Here is a 21,080-nt window from a genome sequence, read left to right on the forward strand (position 1 = left end):
TAGCTATAAAGCCAACAAAGAACAACAGATTGTGGATTGGTTCAAATAACCAGTTCACAATGCAAAGTAAAATGGAAAGTACAACAGTATTTTCTAAATAAATTCTATTTCAAAAATCATTTGTTAAATTAGAACTCTCTAACAACCAAGATATATGACAAAACTGTGTACAGGCAAGGAAGGCCAATGGACTGATGAAAGGCCGAAACTCATGGCTCAGCAATCACATTGTCAGAAGTTTAGCGCTAGCAGCCGAGATAAACAAATAGCATCTCACCAGTTTCTAAGGACAATGCAGCCTTTACCTTTTTTCCTGGTTAGTGAGAGGAGAAAGAGAAGAAATGCAGACGAAACAGATCAACCTCAGACTACCAGACAACCAGTGCTCCAAGCACAGCCTCAGGTTAGCGGCACGAGGAATGCTATGGCCCGATTCAGGCAAATATAAAAACTAGATGGCTGGATGGATAAAAGGTTTTGAAGAACAAAACATTAACATTAAACAGGAATAATCCTTTAAGTAAGTGGTCATGCCATCAAAGTATAGTGGAAATGTATTTAGTATAACATAAAATAATATATAACATGAAATTATGGACCTTAAATAAATTTTCCTAGAAATATACAACTTTTTTTTTCATTTATTTTTCATATTTTACTTTAAAAAAGTGACCAAAATGAAATAGATCCTGTAGAAATTGTCGTGCTTTACTTACTTTCTACATACTGTTTGAATTCCTTAATTTATACAAAGAGGGTTTTTTTCTCTCACCAATGGCAGAGTTTGTAGTAGAGATTATCTTGTTGTCTGTTATAAGAAGACATAATCTGGTCTTGGTGAAGTCAAAATCAAGAAAAAGTGCAAACGGATCACATGTCCGCCGCATGGCACAGGACTATTCTGACAGGCCACTGAAGGAAGCCAGTGATGGAAGGAAGCCAGTGATGGCGCAAGCTTCACCAGTGGGAGGATTATACTGAAAGGTTCAAGTCAAACTACAATATTACCCTTCTTTTACAAGAATCCACACAGAGGCATAATAATAACAGCAATTATAATAATTGGAAGATATAACTGTACGTACATAAAAAATAAACATACTTACCCACTTCAATTTTTGGGTCATAAATACATTCTCAAGTTAAAGAGCATAAATACTGAGTTGTATTGGAACTGCTATTTAGGTGAAGGATCAGTCCACTTTATATGTTGCTGGTGTGTTTGTGCATTTGCTGCAGCCGACCACTCTGTTATCCTTTCTGACCTTCTGTAACTTGGAATCCAATCAGATTAGTGCAAAGACCAGAGGCCCTGCCTGATATGTGAGCTGCACTGTTTGCTTGAGTGCCAGATGTTCACTGTGGCATCATCATTGTGCTTAAACTGTCCCACTGTTTCCTTCTCAACTGCTCTCTCTCTATATATATTCTATATATATATATATATAGCTATATATATATATATATATATATATGCTATAATATAATAATAAAATCTACAGTGAACCCTTGGCAGCTTAGATAGCTTTCAGAGGCCGGCTGCACATAACACACTGAAAGCTTCCTCAGGCACTGGTTATTGGATATGCTTGATGAAATATCATTCTGGGTTATGTAAGGTGCAGGTTAGTCATATTCTAACTGCTTGGCTCAGCTTCCATGGGATGAGATTAGTTCAGCGGTGAGTCTGCAGCTTCTGCCTCAATCTGACATGATATTTGCTCTCTGGTCCTGTGGTAATCTGAAAAGCTGCAAATTGAGTCACCTCCTGACAACCCTATCTATCTTATTAAGCCTCCTAATCTCCCAGCAAGGATGTTTAATGTCACCCTTTTAGCATATGCAGAACATACAATATTATGAACTGATTTTTCCCTGCACAAAATCTTGGAAATTTAAAACCATTTGACAAACATTTAAAAGAGCTACTTTGAAAACATATTGTCAGCTTTGGTGACAAGAGTAAATACATTAGCTGATTATTCTCCACTAGGGTGTGTCTAATGCACAGGTGTCAAACTCCAGTCCTCGAGGGCCGGTGTCCTGCAATTTTTAGATGTGCCACAGGTACAAAACACTGGAATGAAATGGTTTAATGACCTCCTCCTTGTGTAGATCAGTTCTCCAGAGTCTTAATGACCTAATTATTCTATTCAGGTGTGTTGCAGCAGAGGCACATCTAAAAGTTGCAGGACACCGGCCCTTGAGGACTGGAGTTTGACACCCCTGGTCTAATGTAACTGGTTAGCTGAAATGGGAAAATATAGACCAGCAGAGGAAAGGGGAGGGTTAGGGGCAGACTAAGTAGGACTGAGTCATTTCATCGGAGAAACCCAATGTCTGTCAATAAAATTGACCAATGGGCTGTCGCGGGCAATTAATATAATATTTAATATACTATTTTTTGTTAAATTATGGCAGTTTGGGGCCACTTCATTTATGGACATCAGTCTATTCGCCAGATGGCCACTCCTCCCCTGGATGGAAGTTCAAACTGAACTGTCTTTTCTTCTGTTCAATTTGCCAACCTGCCACAGGTTGGGCAAATTGGGTAAATTTGAACTTGCTCAAATTTACACGCCACTTCATTCTTTTACCAGCATTTTGCCAGTGGTACTAATTTCCACCCCTGGTCCAGAGTCTCTGTCAAAACCAAAGCATTGAGCAAGGGTCTGGTTTTTACCAGGGCAGTAGTCCCCTAAGGTACATCAAGTATTCAGTAAACACAAAGCATACTAATTCACTGTTTAATTACTTGGATCAATTGTAATGTACTGAATTGAAATTACGTTTTTGTGCCTTGAGACATTTGTTGTGAATTGGTGCCACATCAATAAATTTAATTGAATTGTACTCTACTTATCACCTCACTAACTCTGCAGTTTAAAGATCTCCTTCCAGAAGCCCAACTTCATTGCAGTTCCCCTTAAACCTGCCCAGATCAGTGGCATAGTCCATGGAAGATGACATCAGCAACTCTCTTGTGGCTCTATCATCCACCATTCTTCCTCTTTCTTGGGTTCTTTTGAGATTAAAACAGATGGTTCTCTTCATCCATACTTTGGGTTGGCACTCTGGATATCTGAATGCTCGATCTACTCCACACTGCATGTGAAACATTGACCCTCCATGTATTGCAAAGTGTGGGTACACTAATAGTCCTAGTCTGGCCCCCAGGTTGGTTAGGGTGTTGGACCCTCTCAGCTGTGACTCTGTGTAGATAGGAGTCATTGTAACCCCGTCATTGAGATACAGCAGATCTACACTGGTTTTGTTGAGAAACATTTGAGGAACTAGTCAGGACACAGAAGGAGCGCCACATCATGCAGAAAGTCCAGAGAGAATTTGGCTGTTTCTAGAAAATCAGTTTCTGGCTAAGAAATTGTAACAAGAATGTGTCTTAGGAACCGGAAGGTGTGCAAGCACCTCCTGATGGGACTATGACATGCACACATCCCACGATCTATGGTAATGCATGATGAAATGGTATGAGTGATGCAGCACTCATCAGTCCATCACTCTGGATTATGGCATTACTCCAGATGCTGCCATCTCTGATGTTCTGTGAATCACAGTCAGTCCATGAAACATTAAACCAAAGTTGCTGAAGACTTTGTGCAAAGAGACACAACGTGTTGCTAACAGTTCAGTATCTGTGCCTAGATGGCAGGCATGACCTGCGGTACCATGATGTTTGATTATTTGGTTTGCCCAAATAATCTTTGGGCAAACCGTGGCCTACTCATGCTGAGCAACTGGACAAAACAACTGAATGACATCATGACAAGGGGAACCTGTTCAAGCGTTAGTGAAGCTGTTTAATGTGTCTATGAGACATCTGATGTGCCTGCTGAAGTCAATTCATTGTTCTGATGGGCTGTTTGATGCTTTTCATTCCAATTCTGGTGTTGTAACCTATCTGTTCTACTAACCTTTCCACCCCTGGCAGCTCTTTGGAATACATGGTCAGTGGCATGCTTGTGTACCTAATTAAATCGAAACTGAACTGAACTCATTTCTGAGTGTCATATCAATGCCAAATGTTCACTGAAAACTGATGCATAATCACAAAGTTTCTCTCATATAAAATGATTACTGCAGAGAAGTACTGAGGTAAAGAAAACACCAAAGAAAGGATGGGTGATATCTCATCTTGTGATTCAAGGAAAGACATTAACTTAATATGTTTGTAATATTTTATTATATTAGCCTTCATCTAAATAGCTGGTGCAAATTATCAATAAATCTGTGTCAACGAGATGAAGTGTGTCACTGATCACCATAAGTTCAATAAAAAAAAAAGACATTGTAGGAAGTATTTGATAATAACAATACTAAGGTGCATCTTGCTGAAAATGTGTTATCACAAATTTGTTTTCATTGTGGAACAGAGTAATGGGAAGACTAGTGTAAATGTATTTGTGGAGAAATGGGTAGACGTTAAACTCAAACACATTTTGAACAGTAGGTGTGTTTACTGAGGAGGTGTGATGAAGCTGTGGAGAAATAGACATCAGAAATGATATGCCATGCTAATTAAACTTCAGTCTTTAGAGAAAATAAGAACAAAGAATGGTGGAAGTCTCTTGTCCCCGAAACAATGAATATGAGCATCCCCTTATAGATGAAGAGCTGGCTTTCAGTCCTCTGATGGTCACACAGTGGAGAGGCTGACAAGAACATGAGAAAGTGTGAAGCAGACCACATCCATTCTGCTGCTCTGGCTCCATGTGGAACTGTACTGATGCTGTCTTTATTCTCTAAGCTGGTGTCTCTAGTCCACATTCTTAACAGTCACCGGTCCTGCTGCTACATATCCATGGCAGATCTGTCTCCCATCTGTGCTTGGCTCCCACAGCTGGACCCGTCTCTCCCTGCTGGTCTCTGATTGTTGCTTGGTTTCAGTTTGGTTTTGAAAGTGAAAACCTGCAAGCCCAACTACAATTCTGCAGAGTTTCTTCAGTGGGCCAACAGTATAAATATGAGTTTATGCAAGAAAAGAAGAGTGATGAAGCAGAGAGGGTCCATAGTGCTCATCATGCTACAGGCTGAATGAAAGACAAAGACAAGGGAAAAGCATTAGAACACACTGAAATGATTTGAGTCAACTTTACACTGTCTCTACATTTATGAGAAATAAACACTGCGTTAGGATCCTGAGTTGTTTTAAATTTTTTAAATTATTCTTTGTTCCTTGGTCTCTTTCTTTCTGTGCTCTTACTTCTATTTTACTTTAGTTCTGTCCTTCTTTGTGATTTATGTTTATTTCTTGTGTGTAGTTATATTTTGTTACTGTAGTTTAATTTTTGTCTAGTTATTCTTTAGTGTTAGATTTATTTCTTGTTCTCTGTGTACTCTCCCTCGTCCCCTGTAGTACTCTCTCTTTGTCTCTCTCTCTCTCTCTCTCACACTCTCCTCAGTCTGCCTTCTGCTCTCTCCCTTCACACCCAGAACCCTTTTCTAATCAGTCATCCGTTCCTTCTTCAGTAATCAACCTCCCCAGTATATATAAAACTCATTCTCAGTTCCTCCTTGCTGGTTCCTCCTGTCAATACCTGTTAAATCATGTCCAATCCCATTACCTCCCTGTTGTTCCTGTTATTTTTGTTCTACTCATTGTCTAACGAAATGCTTACTTTAATGTCTCCTATGAATCTATTAAAAGTGATGTATCATTGTATTCTTTCTCTTTAATTTATTTTTTTACAGTTCAGCATCACGGATTAATTTAGAAAAAACTTTCTGATGGAGTTAATCATGATATTGATCATAAAGCTATTAGGAGTGTCTGTGCAGGTGGGTTTCCTCTGTTATTTTTGTATTTAGTGTAATCTGCTTTGTAAAAAGAAGCCAATTCAATTCAATTCAATTCAAAAATACTTTATGAATCATAGAGGGAAATTAAATGTTGTTAGAACTCATGTTATCCAGCTTTCTTCAAAATGTTGTTGTGGATGCTGGTGACTTTGCGCAGGGACGATCTCAGGAAAAAGAGCAAAATCTCCACCACTTGGTTTTTCAGTGAAGCATGATCTGCCAGTTTCTGCTAAATAATGACAAGCCACCTGATTAAAGCAGCAGACAGATTTCAACTTGTCTGCTACATTAATAATTGACAATTTATTAATTATTACTTAATTATTAATTGACAAATTATTAATTCTTTATAAGCTAGCAAAATGAAAAAAAAGCTAGAATAGAGTATCTTTCTGGAATGACTTAAGCTAATTCTCAATTCATGAGGAACAGATTTTTAACAGCATAGTTCACAATCAGCACTCTATATGGGTAGTCTGGGTTCATCACAGGGCAACATAAAAACACAGGACAACAAACCTGCAGTCACATAGTAGTAAATTAGCAAATTAGAGTGGCTACTTGAGCTAAAATGCAGAGTCCTGGATGATGGGGAAGCTGGGAGAAACCACACATGCATGCAGAGACGGGCCCTGGCTGGGATCTTCTTGGTACCAGGCAACTGATCAAATATCTGCATTATCAGAGCAATTCTTCATTCCTGTCTAAGTTTAGCAAATGAAAAGTTGAGTTCTGGAACAAGAATTGGCATAGTTTGAACTTTGTCTAAGTCCAGCAGATACTTAGGTACCACGACACATGATAGAATGAATGAAATGAGGGGAAATTATAAATTATTTCAAGATTTCACACTCCTAAAATATTACTAGAAAAATTTGATACAACAAATCCGTACTTTGAAAGGTAAGGATTTGTAATGAGTGGGAGCTTAATAAATCTATGTGTTTTACCAAGACAGATGACAGAAGTGGATGTGTCAGTAGCAGGAATGTCATCCAGACGCTCCCTGACTCATCCATGTAATATATAAAACACATGACTTGATCATAATTCCTCTTATGTTTCAGATGAAGTGTCCCAGAGAGCATATCAAAGCATTGCCTTTACACACACAGACACACCCACACCCACACACACACACACACACACACCCACACACACACACACACACACACACACACACACACACACACACACACACACACACACACACACAGATAGAGGACTGAAGCAGCTGCCAAGTGAGATTCAACACAGCAGCTAAATACAGCATTGCTGCTGTCAGTCTGATTGTGTCTCTCTGTGCAACATTTGTCCTCTTCCCAGATTACAAAACCTTCACTAATGCATTATAGTAAAAGTTTTATTAAATGATATTCATAGATCCAGTGTCCAACTATAATAATGCCATAATAAGACTCATCAAGGTCTTTTAATCACAATGAATTTAAATGCTAAAGTTAAAGTTAAATTTTATATTATATTAAAGTTTTAATTTTGGTTGTGTTAAAAAGGATTCTTTGGAGAATATATTTTTAAAAAACCAATCAAGTAACAGGATATTTTCCTTTTTTTCAAAGTACATATTTGGTAGTGCTGATTTTGTTCAAATTGAAAGTAGCAAATGCACAATTCTCAATGTGACTTTCTGTTAATTAGATAACGCTTAACAGGTTGAGTTATTGAGCCGATGTATTAAAATTAGCTTTTTTTCATGTCTCTGATCATTCATTTTGTGTTGCAGTTATAAATTGTAGATATTTCTGAAGTCATCTACATTTTGGTGTTCCTCATGGGTCTATTTTGGGGCCCTTATTATGGTTTACATGCTCCCTGCTAGGTCAAAGTTAGGAATGAATCATCAGTCATGAAGGTGTGCTACCTACAGAAACACTGTGTTTTGAGCTATTCTTATATATTTCCAAATACTTCATTTCCTATTGAGCAATTCAACTGAAGCTAACATTCAATGCAGTTTGATGGGTTTCTTAAGCTGCTGATTAGAATCAATACAGGTAAATGTACCTGAAATAGTAGTTAGTTGTGTTTGCACATGGTCTATGTAAGAGCCAGTTAATGGGAAATTCATATAGAATAATAATTTAGATTAAAAATGTATAAATATGCTTAATTTAATTTTAAGAAATTCATGATGAGTATATTTTCTAGAATGTATAACTTAGTTAATATAAAGGGATACTTTTATTGTGAAAAGTAATTTTGGCTTCCACTACGTAATGCATAACATTAATATTGCCCGTATGCACGTTTGAGGGCAGATTGCAGTTGGATACAGTGGAAGCAACACAATTTTTTGACCAATCTGTACCGAGCCTTTCATTTTTTCTGTAAGTGTACTTTTGGAGTTCTTTAAGTAAACATCATAAAAGAAGACTTGGTTTCAGTCGAGTGATTCAAATATTTGTTGTTAGACAAACTGCAAAGGTGGTACAACGAACTTTTGGGACGCAGAGTGCCACTACAGTCTGGTTCCGTCATTGATCTTATTTGTCCAAATAGTTGAATCTTAATATATTTATTATCAGTTTTCGAGCATGTTTGGTTTTTTTGAAAAAAAAAATAAAAATCATCCTCTTTCTACATCTTGACTCTTACAGCCAATACAGAGTGTGTAAGAACACAGAAATGTGTTCTCTCCTCCAGGAATGTAAATCTCTTTCTGTTTTTGCGTCATTGAGAGTTGTTGAAGCTGTTTCCTGACACAACATCTAAGCCAAAACCTTTTTTTCTTGTGTGCCTTCAGACGACTTTTATATATAAATACTGCAATTTAATGGATTTGTGAGAATATGTTGAGTTCTACATTTGAGTTCTTCAGAAGCATGAAACATCATGGACAGAACAAACTTTCTTCTTGCCGCCTCGGTAAAAGAGCAAACTTTCCCGTGGGAGCAGAAAACTGTTCTGTTCATTAAATTAGAAAATATTTATTTCAGCTACTAAATGAAACACGATTCTAGTGACTAGATATGTACATCCACATCAGAATGCAACATCAGAATTGAATGTTAAGTATAGTTAACTTTACACAGCAGTAGTTACTTAATCATGAAAGTTGACATTAAGAATGAAGAAATTAAAAGTAAGCGATAAAAATAGCAGTCCAAAGATGGCTGGCATTTTACCTCAGGTCAGCTGTCAGGAACCACCACTCAAATATAATGACATTCATCTGTACAACTATTGCCACCTAAAAGTGCAGTGAAATGGGGATGATAGATGCCAAAGGCTGTTGGGCTAACATCAGCAAGCTGAAACTGAGACTATATTGAGTTCAGCTTGATCAGACAGAGAGCAGACTGTCCTGTGTGTTTCCACCAGATCGTTTTGTTAATCTGTCAAATAAAAACTCTGAATCAGGACCTCGGGGACTCTGTCTGTGAAGCTAATGCTAATGTTAGCATAAAATGTGCTCTAGTCTTGTGGAGAATGTGTCATTTGAGCCTGCAAGTCCACTCAGTGCTTTTTATTTAGTTTTAGCGTTGTAGTTAGTCAGCAGTTGTTTCTAAATTCAGTTGAGCCTTTGTGTTCTTAAAATACCAGGACAAGTTGACAACTTAGGTGAAGCTTTTCATTTTTACCAGAGATAAATGATTCACCATGTTGCCCTGACTGACGTGGATCTTCATGGAGACAGACAACTTGCTCTCCAGATGTTTGTACCTAAACAGAGCAGGGTACAGTAGTAATGGATTAAAGGGGAAAGATAAAAATGTGAGAGGTACTTTGAGACACACAGCAGCCCGTCTCTCCTACACTGCTCTTTCCCCCCAGCACTTTTGTGACAATCAGATGACGTTGCAAAAAAGTAACAGTTCCTGTATTTTTTTAGCAGAACCTTCCATGATTGCTCACTGTGTCAGAGGTTATTTTCCAGGGACCTGTGAGCTGAAATAACCCTTCAGTTTTGCCAGTTGATCTGATGACAAACGCTTCCAAAACACCGTTCAGAGGAAAAACTGCTGAAGACACTTCTCCTGACCAATCAAAACATTCCCAGAGGAGGTTTTCCTGCTTTTCATTCGGGTTGTGCTACTGGCTGTCCTCATGAAGCGTGTTGGAGAGCAGGTGTAATAACAAAAAGATGAAGCTAAAAATCACTATGCTGGAGGTATAATAATAATAAGAGAACGTTTCAATATGAAACAACTCAACAATAAAAACATTTAAATATCACTAAATATAAAGATCTAAACAGATGTATTTAACTCTCATCCCTCCACATGTTTTCCAATCTTAAATCCAATCTAACATGACATTTTGGGAATAAGTGACATTACTGACCTGACCAAAGATTATACACTAAGGTACTCCCATTATAATTTATTACAAAGTTAATATGCCCGTCGTAAAGGGACGTTGAGTTGGGGGGAACTCTTCCTCACAGGACGGTTCTTTTTATTTGCTTTATCTTCAACATCCATGTGGATCTATGATGTTTTTTGTTAATGTTCAGTTTTGTTTAAGTACCCTAATATTAAACTTTAGTTGTGGTGTTTTGTGTTTTGGTTTAATTGCATAAGTATTGTCAGCAGTCTGGCTGCATTAATCTGTCCCATTCAATTTGTGGAACATGCAGCAGAAGAATAACATCTTCACCAGCTTTTCCTTCTGTAGGCTTTACAGACACGCTGCAGTGCATCACAACATAATGGTGTGTTGGTGCACTGGAATCACTCAGTAATTATGCAGCTCAAAATATGCACTGCTGTAGGATATATTGTATTTTAATAATTTTTCTTTGTATTCTTTAAATGTTAGAAATATTTGCCTTCTATAACTGTATTTATGCCTTCCTTTTTGATGTGTTTGTGTCCCAGTTTGCACCTGTTTTTCAAACATCCTCAATATAGACGCAAAAACAGCAATACAATCTGGTTAGGTTTAATAAATTGCAGATGGTAAGTCATTATATTTGTATTTCCATCTCCCAGTGTTTTGAACTTTTTTTCTTGTGCCTGCTATTCTCCACAGGACTTGCTGATGCAGTCCCGTGTGCACGTTGATCAGGTTTGCACCTGTTTTTGTACACGTAAACTTTCTGAAAATAAAAAGGGTTAGGGTTCTAGCAAAGTCTCATTGCCAGACACTCATTGTACGCTGTGAGGTAACAACTCTCTACAGCTCAGTTGGAAGGTCCACATTAAAAAATGAAACATCAACATTCACATGCAGATGAGTTGTTGTCTGGTTGTGATTAATGGATGCTGATAGAGGAGCAATTCAGTTCATTAAATAAGAAAACAAATCATGACAAGGAAGCCTAATGATGTCTTCTGATCCATAAACAGAGAACAATAGATTTTTTAGCCATAAAAATCCACAATTAGTGGCAAAGCCAACAAGTGAACTGCCATGTTCATGCAGCACATCGTAAAACAGTAAAAGAAGAGGAGTGGGGGAGGAAACTGCTGATTCATAAGCCACAATAATTTATGTGGATCAAAGAGGGCAGCGCAGGATCATCTGGATAAGGATTAAAGCAAAGACCATGATCAGCCATTTTGGTTCAGTTGCCTACAAATCTGTGCTCCAAGTTACACTAGGTCACTTTTGTATTGACCGATATTTGCCAGAATATACAGTATGCATGCAAACGGTAGAGATGCAGCTGCCAGGAAACAAAGAGGAGACATGGATGAAGTTAGAGGACATGGAGGAGAAGCCAGAGTTAGATGGAGGAGGATGACTCACTGTGGTGAGATATGAAGAGAGATATGAAATTTGCTGCTATCTAAAAAGCTGGAAAGTTGTGTTTTCTCTCTTGTCGTTGACCAATCACTTTATCATAGATTGTAATATTTTTAAAGATGCATAATAGCCACTAATTTAATATTTTTTATGATGTTCGACCAGTATCACCTGGGAGGGGGGCAATTATTGGAAATCAGCCTTCGCCTGCATTTGCATGCATTTCATCCCTGCATACTGTCCATCTTTAGCTAATTAAATTAAACAAATACATATTGCAAATAGATTCCATCCCATCATTCTTCATAGCTGCCTAAATCAATACCAATTGATGAGGCAGTAAAGGTTCCATCACTGCTGTCAGTCCCTGAAACTTAAGGCCACAACTGTTGGGGCTGTAAGCGTTTATGCTCCGCTTCAGTAATCATCCAGAGCACAAATAACAGATGCAGGTTACATAAATGAACAGTGATCACATGGGAGCTGTATAGTCTTATTTTGGTACAGAGTTCAAATGAACACAAGATGATTTTTGTTCTGAGAAAAAAGATAAACCTTAGTATTTATTTTTGAAGATTTAGACAATTTTATTCCCAGGAAGTTTGATTGTTGGGGACCAATCTGATGAAATGAAAACACAAGTATTTAACAGTAAGGTATTTTCCTTTTGCTGATTGAAACAGAGAATACCTGCAACAAGTACAGCAGCCTAGTTCCAGGTCACACAAAACACCAACATCTCAAAGTGCCTGCATAAGTAGATATTGCTAAGTAAAAAAAATGGTTGGCAGGATCCTAGTTGAATAAAACTATTAGCTGTAAACACGTCAAATATTATTTCACAAAATAATATTTGTGAAATAAATATTATTTATTTCACAAATAAATAATTTGTGAAATAAATTATTTCACAAATTAATTTATTTCACTATGAACCCTGGAGAACCCCCTTCTTCTCCTGCCCTTCCCTGGTTATAAAATATCTGCCAATGATTTGCATCTATAGTTACTTTGATGTTAATACAAAGACTGAGAGAGACATGAGAGAACACAGATGAGTGTTAACATTCCCTATAAATTCTGCCCTGTTTCATTAGTTCAGTTTATACTTGGATGTTGAACTTTTTTGTCAGAAATGATAAAATATGCAGAGTATGGAACAAAGGATTAGTGTACTTTCAACCCCATTCCTTGCCTTTGCAATAAAATATTATTTCCCCCAGAGCTGTTTCTAGTGCTTCTTCTGAGTAGCAACAGAAGCAGTGTCCTGGTTACCGATAGCAACCCACTGCACAGCATACTCCAACAATGAACAAAGTGAACCACTAGTGCAGCCTGCTGAAAACTGGACGAGCTAACATCAGTCCCACTGACATCTAACAATAGCCAGCTTGCATCAAGAGGTGATAGAACTTTAACAGTGCTAGTGCTAACGGTACAGTTGAAGTAACGGCAGGAGATGATTGAACTGCAGACCTGTGTAAAACATATTTTCTGGAATGAAGTAAACAAAGGCGTACATTGATATTTTTCAAAATAAAAGTAGTTTAAAAAAAAATAAAAAAAACTCTCCAAAAACTGTAGCTAAAATGAGAACTGGTCATGTCAGTGGGAGCTGCTGCTCCTGCTCTGACCCCTGGAAGGGCTTCAGCACACAGGGCAGCACCTTTCACTGGCCTCAGTCATCCAGCAACACACAGAAACAAGATGGAGGCATGAACACCTGAGTGAGCCAAGGTTGGATCCATCATGACAACTTACAGCAGTGGTGCACAAACTTTGTGTCCCTGGGGCCACAACTGGCAAGTTTCAGCAGGCCACACAATTCATTTACTCAAAACTGCAAAAATTTGTTTATTGTAATTGTTCTTTAATGAAACCTATAAATTGCTAAAGACTCAAAACATAAAAAAGCGTTTTTATTTAAAAAAAAAAAAAAAACAACTAAAAACAGACAATATCAACAATTTTGGGTGTCATTAGTTGTCTTCTATTTTTTTGGCTACATTTTTAATGTTCTTGACTTGTGGCTGGGGGACTGATCAAAATCATTTCAAGGGCCACAAATGGCCCCCGGGCCACACTTTGGACACTCCTGATCTTCAGTATTTTAATATCTGTTTGATTTTTCTCCCAGACTGGTGGCTCTTTGCCTCAGCAGCCTGCCGGACAAAAATCTACAAGCCTGCTTAGAGTTTTAATTATTTGTGAGCATGCTCCAAAAAACAGAAGTAGGGCAGGAGAAAGCAATGAGGTGGTAGATTACAACCCTCAGCCTCATACCATCTGCTCTGCTGCTGGCACAGGTGGATAGAAATAGGTTGCAAACATTTATATACAAGTGAACTACAGCTTTCCTCCTTGACCAAAAGGTTTGAAATGTGACAGAGTTCTGGAAAAGGTCTGCATGAAGAAAGATTCATGCAGATTTAGTGCCTGCGTTTCACTACAACTCAAAGCTAACAAGGTCTTATCAAGATAACAAAGGCACACATTAAATTTTATTTTCTACAACAGAACAAGAGCAGACAGAGCAACGTAGCCACACTATTTGTTGAGTGTCGGCGTATGTGTGGGTGTGTGTGGGTGTGTGTGTGGGGTCTTGAATTTGATACATTGCAAGGACCATTTTTCCAACAAATATGACATTGTGGGGATCGCAAGCCCCTTATGGGGCCCAAAGCCTGGGCCCCAAGCACTAAGGTGTGAATTGAGTTTAGGTTAGGTCGGGGTTAGGCATGTATTGGTACAGGGTGGGGTCCCCAAATTTGTCCATGCTACGGCCCCCAAACAGCAGAAGAATCTGGCCTGGGACCCCTTTACAAACACACGGACAATGCTTCAAAATATTTAAAGAAACATCAACTTTTTGAATTTTTTTATCACTTTTACTCACTATTCAATAGTTATTACATTTGTTTAGCAGATGCTGCCTCAGACCTTCTGATTTTGGTTGAACATGAGGTCTCAGGGGTCTCTGTCTTGTCTAGAAGCTATACTAGCTTGAGAAGGAAAGCAGCTGGATAAATTTGACTGGCTGCCAATCAGAAAGATGAGAAATAATGGCAAATAGATGGCAAATAATATTTTAATTAATTATCTTAACTCATATTTTATAATAATGATTGAAAAACAGATAAGAGTTTGTGATAAAAAAGAGGATGAAAAATTATGATTAAAATTGATTAGATTACATTTGGAATAAACTGGTTTAGTGTAAGGCTCATGGTTTGGTTTAAGAAATGAATGAAAATGAATGAGAGCCGACACAAAGTCCTTGTGAAAATAGAGAGATGAACTGTGTGTGTGTTTCTGGTAATCCAGATATCTGGTGATAATCTTGGTACTGCGGCTCTGTTTCAGGCCCAGTCGACCTTCCAGTACTCACCAGCTCTGTCCCAGAGGACTGCTGCGCTCCCCGCCAGCTGGGAGGCGGCGGACTTGGCCACTGAGGTAGTAGTGGTGGACGACACGGAGGGCAGGAGGTCAGACTGGGCCAGCTGAGGAACCTGTTGCTTCTCCTGCCCTTCCCTGGATCCTCCTGTCAGTCCTTGGCTAGGTTTGGAAGTGACTCCTCCCACTTGGCCCCCTCCCAGAGCTGCATTGGTATTCCTTAGCGACCAGCGGTTCTGAATGTGTGACACAGCCTCCTCTGCCACCATGCCGCGTCCCGCAGTGATGGTCAGCGTAGCATGAACTGTAAAGTCCTGATCCTCTTCAGCCCACAGATCAGACACACGGCACTCATACACCCCCCCGTCCTCCTTCTTCACTTTAGACAGGCTGAGGCGGTGGGAGATGGCGTTCCCCTGAATACGCACAGTCTGAAAGCCCAAGGCAGAGACATGTGGAAGTATTACAAAACTGGCTAATGTTTGGATAACAGCTGGTTTTAGGAGCCATTAATCATGGGCTTAATGAGCATTGCTCTTCATGTTCTGACTGGGTGGAAGGAGGGAGGCTCCAGCATCAAATCATGATACTTTGTTGACTGACAGTCATTCTCACAAAACCTCAGAATGAATCTTTTCCTTGACTAAAATATAACAACTGGACCTGAGCAAGTTTAAAAGTAGGAGAAAAGTTATGTTAGCAGAAATGGGTAAATAAAGAATGAAATGAGGCGCTGATGCCAAATCTCAAACTCATCTCTTTAATAAACATAGTTACTGTTTACTTGGAGCGATATTTTTCTAGCTTGTTTTGCTCAGTTTTATAAAAGTGGTCACTTACACTTATTTTTGTAGCTTCTCTTAAGCTGCCCTGAAACGACAGAAGCATATTGAATTAAACAGAAACAGTTTGTACATAAATAAAAACAAACAAACAAACAAAACCTAAAGACCTTGTTGAAGGAATTTCAAACTGGATTTGCATTTTGTTAACTGGAAACAACAACAGAAGAAATGTTGCAGATGTGACTGTATCTCCCAGACCAATGAGTTGGCAAAAAAATCTAATCCAGTTTATTTGTGACGGTGCAGGGAAGAGTATCTTGCTGCAGCATCTCATCATTACGCCATCAAGTGGAGGGTCTGAACGTGATGGTTACTGATACAAAGGCCCTTCCTGCAGTCAGGATGGTATTGTCCTGGTACTCACTTTTCTCAGGTCAAACAGATGCAGCAACAGTGGAACATATGACAATGTTAGGATGGAGATAAACTGGAAAGCTGTTCTCTTGGAACAACTGCTTAAAGGGGCAGTATTATGTATTTTCCAGGATCATAGTGCCATCTTATAGCACAATTGAGTAACTATGTTACCTTCAATTAGCATAAAAATGTTTTTTTATATCAAATATGATTTAAAATAAATTTGACCTTATTATTTCATGCCTTGACATTGGGCCTTTGTCTCTTTGAAAATTCCTGCTCTTTCTGAAACTCCACCACCAGGAAGTCATGACGACGTGGCTGCTCTATTAACCCTTTAACAATGTTTTTCTCAGCGTTGCTCTGAGAAGCAGTTTGTATAATGAGATCAGCAGATCGAAGTTTCACCAGGTGTTTGCTAATAGATTCTGGCTAGAAGGAGCTGAATTTAAGAGTCACAAAGACGGGGTGGCCTGTGAGGCAGACGCTCAGTAGCTTGGAAATGTTTTGCACAACTGAATGGTTGCCATGGAAATTAAAGGATTTCTCAAACATGCATGAAAGAAACAAAGCAACATTTCAGGTATGTTTATAATGAGGGAATAACATTATAACATGACGTAAAGCTAAAAAAAAAAATCAATCTTACATAATCCTGTCCCTTTAAACAGGTTAAAGCTCCAAACACTAAAAACTGTCTGGACTTTCTTAATCTATAGATACTGTATATTTTGTGGTAGGGGGCATTCTGTTGCTGAAGATATGTTTAAAAATGTCAAAATGATCCATAGTTATGAACGCTGAAACTGGTAGCTATTTGATCTATTTTCTATATTTTTAGAAGTTTGTCAGAAGTCTAAAAGTAGACCTGTTATTTTGGGGAACACGTTTCTTGGGACATGTTTGACATGTCTTAGGAATGTCTGACGGACCAGGCGGGGCTGCAGGTACCTTGGCCCTGTTCTGCAGCTCATCAGGTCCTTCTTTGGGGCCGTCCATCTTGATGTACCACCACTGAATTTCCAAAGACATGGGAGCAGAGCTGAGGGCTTTGAAGGCGCAGGGCATCTCCACGTCCTCTCCTTCCCCAACACTCACATCCTTCGGGACTTCAGTGAACGTGGCTTTGGTTCCATGCATGAAGAGGAAAACAGTAGATGCATAAGTAGCTTTTAACTGAAACTGGATCTATTTACTTTCTGAAAATCCAACACTATACCTCCACTTCTCCTGACTTTGCTATTCTTAAGCTTTATTATCACCATAAATTTGTCTCTACTTTATCAAATCAAGCCATTAGAACAAAAGCAATTTGATGTGCTTTGACGCTACAGCAGACTGTGTCGGCTAAGATTTACCATTAGAAGAGAAGCTCTGGCTGGTGCAGGTTGTTCTACTGTCTGCTTCAAGTTACTCACCATCTGCATATATCACCAAGGGGGAATTGAGAATGAAATAATAGAGGAGTCTGTAGAGTCTGGACTTTTCCATGTCACAGGGAGGCTGGCACTTTCACGGCAGACATGAAAAGGTCATGGTGTGAACCTGGAAGCAATGGGACCCGTCAGCTCCAATAAGTGGGAATGCAGACTGAAGCCCAGCAGCAACATGTAGCTGCCCTGACACCCGGAGCTGAACACTCAGTCCACCCACACTTCAGCCCGGCAGCAGAGGGGCTGGAAGCAGAGGTGCAGGAAGGCGGCTTTAATCTCCTGCTGATCCAGTTGGCTGGGTTATTCCCCACCGAGCCTGTGGGAGGACACAGATAAGTTCCCTGCGGTCAGCGGCGCTCCATCATCAGCCCGACGCCCCGCTGCAGGAAGCCTCTCCTGGGCTGGGCTCAGATCCAAACCCCATCACATCTCTGGCTCCAGAGAGAGCAGGGAGAGGCGGCAGCGTGGGGCTGCAGCAGGCTGAGACCGGGGAGGAGAACTTCTCCCTGCTGATAATCTGAGTGTGTCCTCACTGCTGTTGTCACGGCGCTGGAGTCCTTCCACTGCTCTGAGCTCAGCTCTCTCTCCTCTGCAGGCAGCCTGTGGTCTAAGCACACTGTTCTCCTCCTTACTTAACTGGGACTCTAGCACTTCTGATGACATCTGATCACCCACAGCTCATACCAACAAATAAGAATATTTCAGATGATGGACACTTTTTGAAAAGCTGTATTTTTTAGGGAATATTTTTGAAACAACTCCAGAGTTCTCAGCCAATGAAAAATGTTAATAAACCTGAGACTTCACATGTATCGAAGTTAAAAAGAAAGATTATAGCTTTCCTGTCTCTGTGCACAATTATTGAACAAGTGTAATTATGCATAATTACTGTGATTTTAAATTTTACTCAAATGTTACATACAGAGCTAAAAGGATTGCTAAATGCTTCTAATAATTATTCTGATACAATGAGCCAAAGGGCTACATGAGTAAAACTACAATAGCATTAACAAGCAAGTCTGCAAGATGTCTTGTCTCTTCCATGTGGGAGTAGCAGCTTATCTGTTGACAGCGACAGAAAACTGGTACGCATCAAGACTTTTGTACACCTTTAAATCAACTTTGACTCGAGGGGAATCAGTTCATGACAAACTGGTATAAATTATTCGGCGAGAATTCAAGACTTGAAGAAAATACTATAACTATTACTATAACAGACCAGACTGGATTAATTAAAAATCAGAATGCTATAAGAGAAACCAACCATGGTTGCGATGTCTTTCTTTTGCATTAGTCCTCCTGTCTCTATCTGCCTTCATCTTTTGGGAAACAGCTGTGAACATGATTTAAGGGGATTCTCTTATTCTGCAGAATCATTGCCTTTTTATGAGATTTTACTTCAGATAATATGTCAGATCTTCAAAGCCCAGCTCTCATCTGCAGCCTTGCAACTTCCTCTGAGGCAAATGTATTATTAACATGACAGAAGCGAGGTGGCCTTTCACTGCCCTGCCATCATTAGCATTTATATAGACCTTGGACAGCAGGGCAGACTGGTGCACTGTGCAATTCACTCCAGCATGCTACAGCAGGAACATCGGTATAGCATTATGTATTCATAACTGGTGGGTATGCAGTCCAAGAGCTTCTTTCAGCTCCAGGAATGATACAGGAGCTGACTACATAGGAAGTTAATCCTGCTAAAATCAATGCAGCTTCATAATGACAGTTGTGATACAATTTGGTATTAATACCAGGAGGCAGGCAGCACAAACTCAGCGCACAGTAAAATCAGTCCTTAGTTCAGACTAGTTCAACTTGAATGTCTAAATGTTGCCGTTTACTTCACATGTCTTCTTTAAGCATGCCCAGTGTTTTTTGATCCGTTCTGTGACAGTGTTACAGCGCCACCGATTGGTGCTGTAACACTCCTCTAATCGGTGCAGTGTTACACCATACAGTACCTACTACAGCCTTTTCTGTGGTGATGAATTGGACACATTTTTTCTTATTTGTTCACAAAAATGTACTGTTTGTCTCTGTGAGGAGAGGGAGTTCCAATAACTCTAGGAACCATGAATCCATGTTTCCACATTCAGTTCATCCTTGATACATGTGTGAAAAAACATTTTGTAGTTTGCCCCTTTCATACATGAGGCTCCAGGGTTGTTCTTTGTTTTCTCCACGTCTGAGCATTCTAAGTTTAATTGATATAGTCTTGTTTTTTTTTTTCCCAATTCCTTCAACAGAAACGTGTGTTTGTGCTACAGAGGTAGAGATAAATCTTTATTGTCATTGTCACAAGGACAACGAAATTTAAAAGGTGCCATCAGTCAGTGCATATTCTTAAAAACAAAAAATAACTGTCTCACAATTCACATACAATGTAAGAATTAACAAATAACTGGTAAAAAAAAAAACAACCAAAAAAAAAACACAACTAATAAATAAGAACAGCCACATTCTCACATACATCATTTATGATGATTAATGGTTGTTTTTGATTGCATTTAGTTTTGTTATTGCTATCGGGTAAAAACTGTCTCTGAGACGGTTGGTTCTTGTTCTGATTGCTCTGTATCTTCTGCCTGAAGGCAGCAGTGTGAACAGAGAATGTCCAGGGTGAGAAGTGTCCTTTGTGATGTGTTGTGCTTTTCTTAGACAGCGGTCGCTGTGCAGGTCCTCTAGTGAGGGGAGAGGGCAGCCAATGATTTTTTGGGCTGTATTCACAACCCTTTGGAGAGCTTTCCTTTGAGCCATAGTGCTGCTGTTATACCATATGCAGATACAGTAGGTCAGTATGCTCTCTATGGAGCACTTGTAGAAGGACACCAGCAGCTTCTCCTTGACGTTGTTCTTCCTGAGAACCCTCAGGAAGTACAGTCTTTGCTGGGCCTTTTTTATCAGCTCGAAGGTGTTCATGTTCCATGTGAGGCCCTGCTCAATGTGGACCCCCAGAAAACGGAAATCAGCTACCCTCTCCACACATTTTCCCCCAATGGTTAGTGGTGTAATGTCCGTTTTATTCCTCCTGTAATCTATTATGAGTTCTTTTGTCTTTGAGTTGTTGAGGAGCAGATTGTTCTCCCTGCACCACACCAACAGCCGCTCCACCTCACCCCTGTAGGCGGACTCGTCGCCTCCTGAGATGAGCCCCACCACTGTGGTGTGATCAGCAAACTTGATGATGGTGTTGCTGTGGTGGGCAGAGGTGCAGTCGTATGTGTACAGACAATAGAGCAGGGGGCTCAGCACACAGCCCTGTGGAGAGCCAGTACTAAGGCTGAGGGCAGTGGATGTATGTTTTCCCACCCTAACTCTCTGCTGTCGGTTGGTCAGTAAGCTCAGAATCCACATGCAGGTGGAGTGAGGGAGGCCCAGGTCCCCCAATTTGTCCACCAGTCTGTGAGGGAGGATGGTATTAAAAGCAGAGCTGTAGTCTACAAAGAGCATCCGCACATAGCTCCCCTGCTGCTCCAGATGTGACAGAGCAGCATGGAGGGCCATGATCACAGCGTCCTCT

The 21,080-nt window shown here is 39.7% G+C and overlaps 1 protein-coding gene across 1 annotated transcript; it reads right to left on the reverse strand.

Moving 5' to 3' along the window:
• Window positions 1-4,184: 4,184 nt before the first annotated feature.
• vstm2b (V-set and transmembrane domain containing 2B) lies at window positions 4,185-19,496 on the reverse strand. The gene is made up of 5 exons (XM_028015283.1): window positions 17,543-19,496; window positions 17,076-17,248; window positions 15,763-15,792; window positions 14,918-15,353; window positions 4,185-5,048 (listed from the first exon to the last, which is right to left on the reverse strand). The coding sequence occupies exons 1-5, from the start codon at window positions 17,613-17,615 to the stop codon at window positions 4,960-4,962; spliced, it is 801 nt and encodes a 266-aa protein (XP_027871084.1). The 5' UTR covers window positions 17,616-19,496; the 3' UTR covers window positions 4,185-4,959.
• Between the last annotated feature and the right edge of the window lie 1,584 nt (window positions 19,497-21,080).

The sequence above is a fragment of the Xiphophorus couchianus genome, chromosome 4 (assembly GCF_001444195.1).
Source record: "Xiphophorus couchianus chromosome 4, X_couchianus-1.0, whole genome shotgun sequence".
Taxonomy (NCBI): Eukaryota; Metazoa; Chordata; class Actinopteri; order Cyprinodontiformes; family Poeciliidae; genus Xiphophorus; species Xiphophorus couchianus.